Here is a 12,780-nt window from a genome sequence, read left to right on the forward strand (position 1 = left end):
AACATTAGTTATTTGTAGTTAATTAGGAGTCCTCACTAAAATAATATGATAATAATTTGTTTTATTGTAACAGAACAGAGGGACATCAAAATATATGAATGTTCTGATAAATAAAATGTATAAAAATACAAAGTCCTTTAAACAAAAACACAATTACAAAAACAAATCAGTGTTGCCAACAAGGACGTTGTAGAGCGGTGGACCGACCATGCTACGCCCACGCTCATAACATCACCATCCATTTTTATTTTGTTTGTTATTATAAATGATTCTGATAAATGAATATTAAAAAAAGAAATTCCAATACCGATAGTTCAGGATATGCCTCATATCGGCCTGCCGACATATCGGTTGTGCTCTAGCAAACATAGCCCTGGGTTGTCTGGTCGATCAACAGCAAAGAGATGCATGAAGGGTAATTTTCCATCAACTTGCACAAATAAGTAAGAAATAAGAAACACAAAAGATATCCTGATACGTCAGCATCTGGCCAGGATCAGGCATCTGGCCTGAAAATCTACTTTCACACTAGCTTGTGTATTGATAAAAACGAGGCTGAGAAGCATTAGGAATGAACTAAAGACATTTCCAGTTCCTAGCAGACAATGTCCAGAGGAAGAGGGTTTTGTCTCTTAACACTTGAGGAAACGTTTGTCCTCCCTCCTTGACCACTGTGGTTGTCACCCCAAAGTCTGTGAAACCAGCCTTTTATAAAACACTTTTTATTAAGTGAAGACTTTAAAGAGAATGACGGATCTATAGATTTCCTGAGATTTATATTAGTGCCATGATAGAGCTGTATTCAGAGAGCCATTAACGGTTGTACAGTTGTGTAAAATAAGAGTCCGAGCCTGGACATGTGCCCATGAGAATGACTCACACTGGCCTACATAACGGAGAGGGACAGGGAGAGGTGTGTGTGTGTGTGTGTGTGTGTGTGTGTGTGTGTGTGTGTGTGTGTGTGTGTGTGTGTGTTGTGTGTGTGTGTGTGTGTGTGTGTGTGTGTGTGTGTGTGTGTGTGTGTGTGTGTGTGTGTGTGTGTGTCATGCGTGTGCCATATGTGTGGATGAAAAGTAAGGAAAGACTGTAATGAAGTGTCTTTTTGTCCCCTACTTCCTGCTCCTCCCCCCCCCCTCTGATTTCTAACTCTGACTGGTTAGAATAAACATAACCACAGATTAATGCTGATTGTTGCTTTATGACTGTAACACTTGATGGACTGACAGTGAAGGCAGCTGATCGTTGTAATTGACCTCTTTTTCTTCAACCAGAGTCCCTTCCCCCGATGCATTTATGTCCACTAGACTGATGTGAACATGTTCCAGCATTGGGGGATAAAACGCTGTTCACCTGACTCCCGTTCCACACTCCACACACCTCTGTCTTCGGACAAGAAGTCACCTCGCGAGATCGATAATGTTGTTACTTTCAGTAACAATCTGAGCTTGTCGGTGGCAAAACCAATCAAGGGTGCACAATTGCCCCATTGGGTTACATTGCAGCCCCGTTACTGCGTTCTCGCTCAGTACTGGAGCGATTTCAAAGATTTTTGTTCACATCAGTCTATGTGAGGAATGGGGAAATAGCTGTTGAAAAACAAAAACAAAATTATCCTTTAAACTCCCAGGGGAAAATGCATAAAAAGTGCCATTGAGCTAAAGTAAAGTCCTGCTTTCCTAAATGATGTCTCAGGACCCATATTGGGTTGACAGTGTATAAAACTGACTAACCGAGCCTGGGAGGGTAGTTATAAGTCCATGAGATCATGTACATCTACACCAAATTTAGACATGTGGGTTTAATTAAGTTTTTACAGATGTTTAGCATTATGTTGCCTTCATTTCAGCGCACCTCTGGCCACAACTACTTACTGTAGCCTTGCGAGAAAGGCAGTGGGGAAAGGGAGGAAGTGTCTTCACTGGTCACGGTTTAAGTGATTCCTTGTATACTTGTAATCATGTAAGCCTGAGTTGATCATTGATCAATAAAACTGTTGTACACTTTGAGAGCTGTTGATCTGATTATTTCCATTATGAAACGTGCTTCTATCTCCGCTGGTGCTGAATAGCATGTGGAAATGCAAAGCGTATGAGCATAAAATAAGTTAAATTTTTGTTACCTTGGAAAAAGTTAAATAAAAAACAGAATAAAAAACTCAAGGTTCTCCTTCTAGCTTTTACAAGACTTTTAACTGCATCTGATGGTTGGGGAAAAAAAAAATAATACGCCACCACCTACCGTACAAAAACCAAATTTCCAAAGTTGTGATGAAGACCACAAGATGTTGTTGAAATCCCTCTAAAAGACTAGTCCATGGACCTTGAGTACAGTTTTTTTTTTTTTTTGGTCCTGCCCATAGAACAGGGCTTCTCACAGCCAGGACCAAACAGCAATCTGGACCATGGGTTTTATTGTTTGTGGAGTGTAAAATGTTCTGAAGAAGTAAAATGTGAAGAGGATAAATCAGTTTACAACTGAAATTAGTTTTTTGTTATTAGAGAAAGTAGGCCACCGAAAAAAATCCAGTTGGGTTCAGAAGTTAAGTAAGAAAACCGAGTATTCAACTTGAATGTATGAGTGAGTTCGTTAAATGTTATTTTGTCATTTCAGACCTTCGCCCTTGATAAAAAAAATAAAAGCTTCGTATTTATTGTACAAAGACGAGCAGAGCTGCAAAGATTAATCGATTAGTTGTCAACTATTAAATTAATTGCCAACTATTTTGATAATCGGTTTGAGTCATTTTTTATGAAAAAAAGTAAAAACTCTCCAATTCCTGCTACTGAAATGTCAGTATTTTCTACTTTCTTCGCTCTTCTGTGACAGTAAACTGAATATTGAGTTGAGTGAATAAAACAAGACGTTTCAGAACGTCATCACGGGCTTTGGAAGACGAGACTTAAAAGTCGGGGGGACAGGGCCTTTTCTGTGGTTGGACCTGAACTCTGGAGCGCTCTGCCCCTCCGTGTCCCAACAGCCCCGACAGTTCAGTCTCGTCTAAAGACCCATTTTTATTCTTTGGCTTTTAACTCCATGTGAGTTGTGTGGTCCTCTGATGTCTCCTATTGTTTTACTGTATTTTAGTATTAATTCATTTTATTTTATTTTTATTTTTTAAACCCGATGCTCTTATTTTGTTTTTACAATATTTTATATTAATTGTTTTGTATGTTTGGGTTTTCTGTGCAGCACTTTGTTAACTTTGTGTTTGTAAAATGTGCTATAGAAATAAAGTGGATTGACATTTTTCCCCATTTGACAGACCAAGCAACTAATCAATCGGGAAAATAATCATCCGATCATTAGACAATGAAATAATCGTTAGTTGCAGCCCTGAGCATCCAACTCTCAGCAAGAAACTAACATATTGCATTACCCAAAATGTCGAACTTGTCCTTTAATCATGCACATTCTGTACACGTCCTAAACTCTACACAGCCAAATTAAGTGGAAACACCTGTGTAAGAGTAGCAGGGCAGTGAAGGGGCCATCCGAGGGCTGGACTGCAGTCATGTGCTGCCCCCTGGAGGAGGACGTCGCAACACAAAGACAGGCTGACGACAGGACGGGGCAGTTTCTTTAGAACATTTATTTATTCAGAGCAGATGGCCATAAGATGCAGTCACTGCAAGCACACCACTGTCCAGTCACCACAACACACACTCACTCACTCACACACACACACACACACACACACACACACACACACACACACACACACACACACACACACACACACACACACACACACACACACACACAGGTTTCATACAGTCAATAGCAGAGCAACATATAACACACTCAGCCTCTTTCAAGCATTCACATACAGTCACTGCAATGCAGAGGAGACTCCAGTTCCGTATGTGTTCAGATAAGCACAGGCGGAAAACCAACTAAAAACAGTTTGGCTTCTTCTTTTGTTCGGAAAGAAAATGAACTGTACTTTTGTTCCATAACATATTTTACCATCTGTGTGGTTTTTTTCTTCACCATTTGCAGTATTCCACTTCTTGTAGCCTGAACGCTATCCCCACATGCTCTAACACACCTCAGAAGAATGCCTACAACATGAGAAATGACCAAAATGAGACCCAAGGAAGGAGGAGAAAAGGCTAAATGCTTTAGCAGTGTCCCTGCCTGATGTGAGTCCAGTGAAGCTGTGAGTCGTGCATGTGTCACTTTGCGACATGTGGCCCACAAGATGCTAACGAGAGACTTCTGTAATGTCAAAAGTGGACCTACTTAACGAAGTTTGTTCAGTGCTGGCTTCAAGTTAGCATCAAACACAACAAAGGCTGTCAGTTGAATGGCGTTAGCAATCAAACAATCATAGAAAATGTTTTGAAATTATTTCCATCTTCTGTTATTGTTTGTAATGAGAAAAGTTTATTATTTTATGGATTTCACAAATTTCAGTATGACACGTTATGCCGTACACCGTTTATATATCTGAACATGCGCAGCTAACATCTGCACTCGACTCCCATCAGGTAGTGACAGGCAGGACAGGGCCGGCTTTAGAAAGCGGTGTGTGTGTGTAGAATAAGTCAGGAAACTAGAGTTAACCTTTGACCTCTGATCACAGGACGTTGCCATGGATTCATGTGCTACAATAACAATTTCGGAAAACTTGCTTTTTCTGCTTGGAAATTCCACATAAACATCAGGTTGGAAAAGTCAGCCAGATGGGACCAGATGTTAGAAAATTCAAACATCCACCCAGCTGTGGTTCGATGCCCTACCATCATAACTGACATTTTACTAATTAGTGTTCATTACAGGCATGTTTTTAGTAAATCCACATTCAAAAGTAGTCATACATACACAGATTCCCTTTTTTGCCGAGAGTTCAATGTACGTTATAAGGGAGTGGTATTAATCTTCTCTAACTCTCAGCAAGAACGCAAAAAAAAACCAACCCATTTTCCAATTTGTTGCGCTGTTCCTAGCTTTTACGTTTGGATGAAATAGATACAGTAGATCACATGTTGCATCTTCCTGCAAACATTGTGTGAAGTGGCCAAAATGTAGCTGTTTAAGCGGAATAAGTTACTTTCTAATTGGCCAATCCGATGAGAGAGACAAATTACATCCACTAACAAAGCAAAACGGAACAAGAGAGAGATCCTCATATATATCGTACATACCCATCCACTGTTATGTAGTCAGACCAAAAATCACAAAGCAAGGCACATGTTTCAAAGAAAAAAAAAACCAGAACATTGCATTTAAAATAATACAAAAATAATAAAACGGAACAACAAGAATCGCTTGTATTATACACATCGCCACACATGTAGGCAGAGGAACACATGAAAAATAAAAAACCACAGACCTGGAAATATCCCAACAATGATTCATCAGCTCGGACCACTTAGGCATGGAGAAGCAAACTGACTCAACACTCAGATTAGATCTGTTAACTTTGAAAAATAGTCATCAGGATGACACACACATCATAAATACACTTTTTTTTTGTTGCAAATATCCATATATATAATCTCTATTTGATCATAATTTAAAAACCACAACTATTCTCTGAATTCTTAGTCATTTATATGTGAGTGCGGCTGCTATGGGACTGTGAAACCTGGATTTTCTTAATGGGCCGAGGTGATATTGGAACGTCAGAGCCTGGCAGCTCGCTGGACGCAGTTTCTGGTTGGGTTTGAGGAATTTAAAGGGGCACTCCACCAATTTTACACATGAAGCTAGGCTTACCACACTCTAAGAAATAAATCCGTAAAATAACAGAAAAAGTACTGGCAGCTCATTACCCGGACTTTCGGCTGTAATCGAAAAACAGAACTTTTCCGTTAAATAACCGTGTCAATGGTAAAAAAAAAACATAACACTTTCTGTTACATTGTAAATTAACAGACATGTATCTGTGAATCCTGTACAAGGGACATTTTCTGTTCAGATTAACAGTCATACAACTGTTAATTTACAGATATTTCTTAGAGTGTAGTCTAGTACAGCTCAGCTGTTGAAAACGGCAGGGGCGGAGCCAGATGTTGTAAACTTTCAGCCTAAATGGGGGGGGGGGGGGGGGGGCCTGGGGCATGCTCCATTTACAGCAGCTGTATGCACAATTTGTCAAGATAATCGCCACCTTCTAATGAAAAGATTTTTTGGAGCTTGACCCATACCATAACTTTTCTGAGGCTGGAGTGGCCCTTTAAACGTTTCACTGAAACAAACCATCCCAAACAGCTTCACAGATCTCTGCTGCTCGCTCCATCAGCACTTTTTTTTCTTTTTATCCCAATTTATGGCAACACTGTAACTATGGTAATGACGATGAGGATGGTGAGGTTGATGATGTAGATTGTCATGGCAAAACAGGGTGGGTGTTTGAGAGAGTGTGGGATGAGAAAGCTGAAGATATAAAGAGGACAGTTATGCACTGAGGTGGCAGGGTTTTGCTTCTAGTCTAAGCTTTTTATTTGCTGAGATTGTTTTTTAGGGATCCCACATAGGGGTTCAGGACAGTTATTGATCCTTAATGTAAGAATGACGACGCGGTCTTTAAAGTAGGCATGCACCAGTATTTGGCCTTATTAACTGGATCTAGTATCAGCCAGATGGGACCAATCCACATTAAATAGTTATTCCATCAGTATTATTACACAAATTCAGTGTTCACTCAAGGCAAGCTGCTGACTGACAGGCTGAGGGGTTTTTGCACCATGTAAAAATATATTCATATATTTAAAGATCCAGGATTTTTTTGAATGAAGAAGAAATACATGTATTCTTAAGTTTTTTTGTAACACAGTAAATTACATTTTCTGTGGGGAAAACCAGACACAGGTAACTATTCAAATTAGAGTATTTTAATGTCTTAAAATGTAAATTTTGGATCAAAGAGAGCTCTAATACTAGATGGGAAATCTGTTTCAGCAGATACCCTGAGTGAAGGTTGCATGGACGTACACAGTCTTTGGTTGATATTTATACCAAAGTAGGCTATATATTATGATTATTAAGAGAAAACAAGCAATTCTATGTAAAATCCCCCCCCCATACAGCCCAAACAGAATGATCCTAACCACATTTTCAGACACTGAAGATTTGACTGGGAGACTGATAGTTACCTTAGATTGAATCATTGAATGTTCGACTATTTGGGGTCACCACTACAAGATGAAGATATAAATATAAATATGTCAAAGATCATATCATGCAACTTCTGAATTAGGGTGCTAATTTTTTGGTCTAATTCAAGCACTGTGCATTCCTACTTCAAAGTGTTTGAAAATGAATTAATGTTCATGAATTTCAAACTTAAATCAAAAGGTTAGTGTTCTGAGTGTGGGGAACATGACGCTTGTTGCTTCATAGCCTTGTTTTCTTCTGAGATAGCAGCAATCTGACCTTTGACCTATCCTCCTGAAAGCTGGCCACCTCTCCTACCTACTTCACCCTCCTAAAACTTTTTGAAATCCTTCTCCACAACTTAAAAGCCAACGCCATCCCCAAGACCTAACATCTGCTTTCAGACAACCTTCCCACCCCCCACCCCCCTTCCTGTTTGAATTGATATTGTGCAGGCTCCTGTGTGCTCCTGCGTGTGTGTGTGTGTGTGTGTGTCTGTGTCTGTGCAAGCAAGCTGGCTGCATGGGTCATTGTGCTTCTTCTGTTGGTGTGTGTGTCTATGTTAGGGGGTGATGATGAGGATGAAGCAGAGTGTATGAATGCAGCCCGGACAAAAAACTTAATTTGATCCTGAAATTCCAATAATCCACAAAAGCTCACATGCACGTATCTGCCACACTGTGTCTATAACACACACACACACACACACACACACACACACACACACACACACACACACACACTTCAGGAGCTGAATAGTCTCATTTTGGTCACAGATAAAAATCTTTCCATCTAGTCCTTTACACCGTCACAACACCAGAGGTCACCATTCCACACAGAACCAAGACATCAAACCAAAGAGCTAGAGATTCATATTTATCGGTATATTATATATTACTGTGCTAATGCAGGACTTTTTCAGTAGATATAAACTCTCCATGCTTAGAATGTACACATTCCATACTATGATTCGTAACACAGTTGGTTTTTTCAATCGGTATTACTTTAGTTTATTTGTTCTGGAGTCCATGTGGAGTTCTGAAAACGACCCACGTTTTGATTGCAGTCTCTTCCGTTTTGTTGCATTTCTTCATCTTTCCAGCTTTAGATTTATTCTTTATTTTCTCCACACATCGTCAGTTGTTTTTGGTCCTTTTTTTACCCTCTCTCTATTGGTGTCTCTCTCTTTATCCGTTCTTCATTCTTGCACCCTCTCTGCCACACGTCTGTCCGGGCCTGTGGCGATCCTCCGTCATTATTTCCATCATCGGCGACAGGCGGAGAAAGGACGAGGAAGAGGAGGAGAAAAGAGCTTTCCCGGAGCAGCGACGGACAACAGGACGGACGAGAGAGATAGACGATGAGCGCGAGCAGAGAGAGAAGGATGAAAAGAAGGAGAGAGAGTTTGAGAGGCATATTGCCCATTGTGCCATCTGAGTCACTCCTGATGCAGCGTTGCCGTGGAGACTGACTGGTTCCCGCGGTTACTCCAACATGGCGTCTAGCTGGTCGGCCAAGTCATCGAACATGCTGCCGATGTCGTCGAGGATGCTAACCGTGGTCTTCTGCTCATCCACAGAGCTAAAGGCGCATGCACACACACACACGCACACACACACACACACACACACACACAGAGAAAAGAGCAACATTAAACCAACAAAAGGGAATACTTTAAACGTTAATTTTTAGACCATCTCTGAACTTGTGTGAGTGAGTTAGTTGAACAGTCTCTGAGAACTGTCATTAGTAAAAAAACTCGGACAAAGTTGGATGTGGCCTGTGAGACAGAACAGCAACATTTAGGGACAGTTCGGTATTTATAGAATGGACCACCGGAGGAAAATAGACAAGGGTCATGTCTTTTTATTTTTTGTTTAGTGGAGGGTCATGGTCCCCCAACTTTTGTATAATGAAATAATACATTTGAAAAATGTCAAAGTGGCTTGTTTGGTGCATATTTTTCCATGTAGCTCTCAGACTCAAATATCCTTTGGGTCCAGGTGATTATTTGTGAAATTGTGCAAACGACAGTCTTTTCAAGTCATTTGAGAAGGAAGCTGGGGTGCAAGGTCACAAACTGGAGTTTTGGATAATGTTCAGCTTCAGCAGCTTCCCCTATGCTAAAATATACAATGACTGAGGAAGCCTAGTGACGAGTCCATAGCAACCAGTTCACCTGTTGTGCTTTGTTGAATGGTCTCAATGTTTTCTTCTTTTATTGTCTGTATGTGAATACTAGTTTAGTAGAGGAGTAACTTAATATTTGAAGCAATGCAGGAAGTGTGCATATAGCTTCCATACTTATGTTTCCACAGCAATGTTAGTGCGTAAATCTACTGACATGGTCGCCATAACAGTGAAGTGTGATGTGGAAGATGAGAAAGCAGAGGTTAGTCATATACGTCATGGTTGTATAAAAACAATGGCTACCTGTACGTCGTTGCCAAGCGCAAACCAGTACAGAAGGCATCAATAAATTGTAGGAGAGGGTCATACCTTTTTTCCTCAATCATTTTGGAGGGTCATAAAAAAAATGTACTACTAGCAAAGTAGCTCGTAGTTCATGGAAAGTCTAAACTTTGATGGTTTTGACATTATGGCTAATAATTAAAATCCTTATGAAGATATTGAATGGAATCTTTAGTTCCGGAACCACACTGTTGAGCTCTGAAAAGAAACAACGTTGTTCTTGTATTGCAGTCTAGAGCTAGTCCTATAGCATTATGCTAAGAAACCTACAGACTACAGCTGAAGCTGATGGGAATACCATTAGTTTGCAGGTATTCAGTCATAAACCAAAGTAGTCTACTGGATAAATGCACATTTTGACCTGATGATGACCAAAGTGATTAGAATTTGGATATGTGAACTGTGTGTGTTTCTGTGAGTATTGAAGTGTGTGTGTGCGCTCCTTACTCTTCCTGCCGCAGTATCTTGTCCTCCACGGCCTGCAGAGCGGCGGCCAGCGACGCACTTGTCTCCTCCAGCTTCTGATGCACCAACGAATCTACACCGAAGTCCGGTGTCGTAGCGGCCGGCACCGTGGCCCCGCCTCCCGCCATCCCAGTGTCCACCGACACCCCACCGATGGAGGAGCGAGGGGGCTTGACGGGTGGCGGGGTCGGGCTGGGAGTGGCGGGAGTCTGGGGCGTCTGTGGTGTAGTGGGGGTTTGCGGGGTGTGAGGGCTCTGCGGAGACGGGCTCAGCGGTTTGGCGTTTGGTGGGCTGGGGATGTTGGAAGGGGGGAAGCAGGGGGGTGAGCTGGTCTGTCGGGCCACCGCATGGTGCTGCTTGACCTGGGCAGAGGCCGGGTTAGGGGAGGGGGGGCTGGTCATAGAGTGGATGAGCTTGGCCGGTTTGGGTGCCGTGGGTGGGGGCGCCGGTTTAGGCGACACAGGTGGAGGGATCTTCTTTCCATCCACTACAGAAATAGAGATATAGGAAAAAGAGCAGAGTTGGATCACTGACTGGCATCTGCATCCTGATACATTACCTCTTGGGACAGAAATTGGCAGCTACTTCTGGCACTTTCCATATGCACAACTGAGTCCAACACCATGAATGAATGTAATGTAATGTAACGTCATGTCATGGAATGACATTACACAACTTAAATTTGTTTTACAATTCCAAATCCCTAGTTACGCCTAAGGATTTGAGTAATACTTGGAATAATCATTCCCATCCCATATGGTTCTTGTGCAATGTTTTCTAGACATTTATTTCTTGGGTTTTTCTGATTGTTTCCTTGTTATTTGGTTATTATTATATTATTATTAGTATTACTTTCTTTTCCTGTGTCATCAAATGTTTTATTATTGTCTGACTTAATGTTGTTTTGGACCCCAGGAAGACTAGCTGGTCGTCTAGGCGTCAGCTAATGGGGATCCTTATGATAAACTGCCGATGTGGCCAGAGGAAATGTATGGACTTGTCATTCAACCCCATTGGCAATTAGTTTTAAGCATACTGACCCTGGTGGCTTTAAGGCTTCAGTATGCTTCAGACACAGTGCTGTTCAAACCTTTCTGACGTTGGAATCAAGGGCTCTGTGTTACTTTCTGTACAATTCATCATACGATGAATCATCAATCATACGCTGTGAATACCTGGGCTTCCAGGCGTCCCCGGGCCAGGCAGGGGGACTCTCTTGTTGGAGATTGGCTGTGGGGGGGACTGTTGGCCACCCTGTCTCTTTATCTGTGCCACCACAGGCTTCGGGGAGACTGGAGGCTTTGGTTTTCTCACAGGGCCTGCTTCATTGGCCACTGGAGCGCCTTGGTCCACACTGTCCCTGCGGGGCGTGGCAGTCACTTGCGGTTGAGGTTGAGGTTGAGGTTGCGGCTGCTCTGTCACGCCAGCATCAGACGCCGGGCGGCGTTTCACTGTGGCCGTGCCGTTCTGGTAGGGTACTGGCTGCGTGGTGTTGGGCTGCCCGGCCCCCACAGGCTCTCCGTTAGCCGCCAGGTCTGCGTAGCCCTCAGGCTCCTTGTCGCGGCTCTTGGGCCTCCGTTTGACAGTGGACGACTCCTGGAGGGTGAAGTCGGAGCCGTTGGGGTGGGGCTTGGAGCTGCGGGGCCGTCGCTTTAAGGTTGCCGTGGCCTCAACCCTGGAGATGTCCTCCTGCGTGTAGTCCCCGTCTCCCTGGGGACCCTCGCCGTCTCCCTGCAGACAAACACAAAATACACACTAACGGAAAATTCATACATTCGTGACAAGAGGTAATTTTTGCACAAACAGTCAAAAACATTGACAAAGATCAACTGATAACACAAATAAAGCCTACAGAACACAGAAGCTCCACTATACATTAAAGAACACTTGATTTTAGCACATCACATTACAGTACATAGATAGATGATGTATAGATATAATATATAGATAGAAAGATTAAATAGATAGAAAGATAGATATATTAGCTTGATAGCTAAATAGATTGCCCCCTGGTGGTTGGCTGCAGTATAGCTCATAAATACCGCCCCTTCGCTGTTAGCGGATAGGACATGGGCCAAACTAAAAAGTACAAGTCAAATCAATATTTGGTGGTGGATGGTTTCTATCATTTGAGCTAGTTCTTATCACACTGCTGTTTGTTGAAGTGTTGATTTCTTTTTTGATAAGTTTGGTTTTCATTAGTTATGTGATGCTATAAAGAACGTTATGATTAACAGCTGTGATTTACTTACAAGTGGTCGGTGGGGGGGGGGGGGGGGGGGGGGGGGGTATGGACGGGGCTATGAGAGCCCAATTACTACTCCGACTCACCAAAATAGCAGCGCCCATATTCGTGATATTTTGCCTTCACTTTTGTACAGTGGGAGGAAGCAGAGACGCGTCACACATCTTTACAGACCATGTAAAGTCTTCTAACTTCAGATTTTTTCCAATTTCAAATGATGTTCCCAAAAGGAAACTTAGTCAACACCGGTTTTATCTAAAACATACATGTCTCTGTTTGTTCATATCACTTCAATTTTATTTCTGTAAAATGGGATTGTCAAGCAGACAAACGGACCAGCACATATATAATAACAGATCCATACTTGGCCCCTGTGTATCGATACAGTTTTGCCACTGAAAATCTTGCGATACTATGCTGTATCAATTTTTTCCCCCACACCTAATAGATAGATAGATAGATATATAGATAGATAGATAGATAGATAGATAGATAGA

General features: G+C 42.0%; 1 protein-coding gene across 1 annotated transcript in view; it reads right to left on the bottom strand.

The window, feature by feature from the left end:
• Positions 1–8,254: 8,254 nt before the first annotated feature.
• The window catches only part of caskin1 (CASK interacting protein 1), a 125,568-nt gene continuing 121,042 nt past the window's right edge, over positions 8,255–12,780 (bottom strand). Inside the window, 3 exon segments of the mRNA XM_032538032.1 lie at positions 8,255–8,682; positions 10,021–10,525; positions 11,214–11,793. Of these exon segments, the coding sequence (XP_032393923.1) occupies positions 8,586–8,682; positions 10,021–10,525; positions 11,214–11,793 (1,182 nt within the window). The 3' untranslated portion in view covers positions 8,255–8,585.

Source organism: Etheostoma spectabile, chromosome 15 (assembly GCF_008692095.1).
Source record: "Etheostoma spectabile isolate EspeVRDwgs_2016 chromosome 15, UIUC_Espe_1.0, whole genome shotgun sequence".
NCBI classification, from domain to species: domain Eukaryota; kingdom Metazoa; phylum Chordata; class Actinopteri; order Perciformes; family Percidae; genus Etheostoma; species Etheostoma spectabile.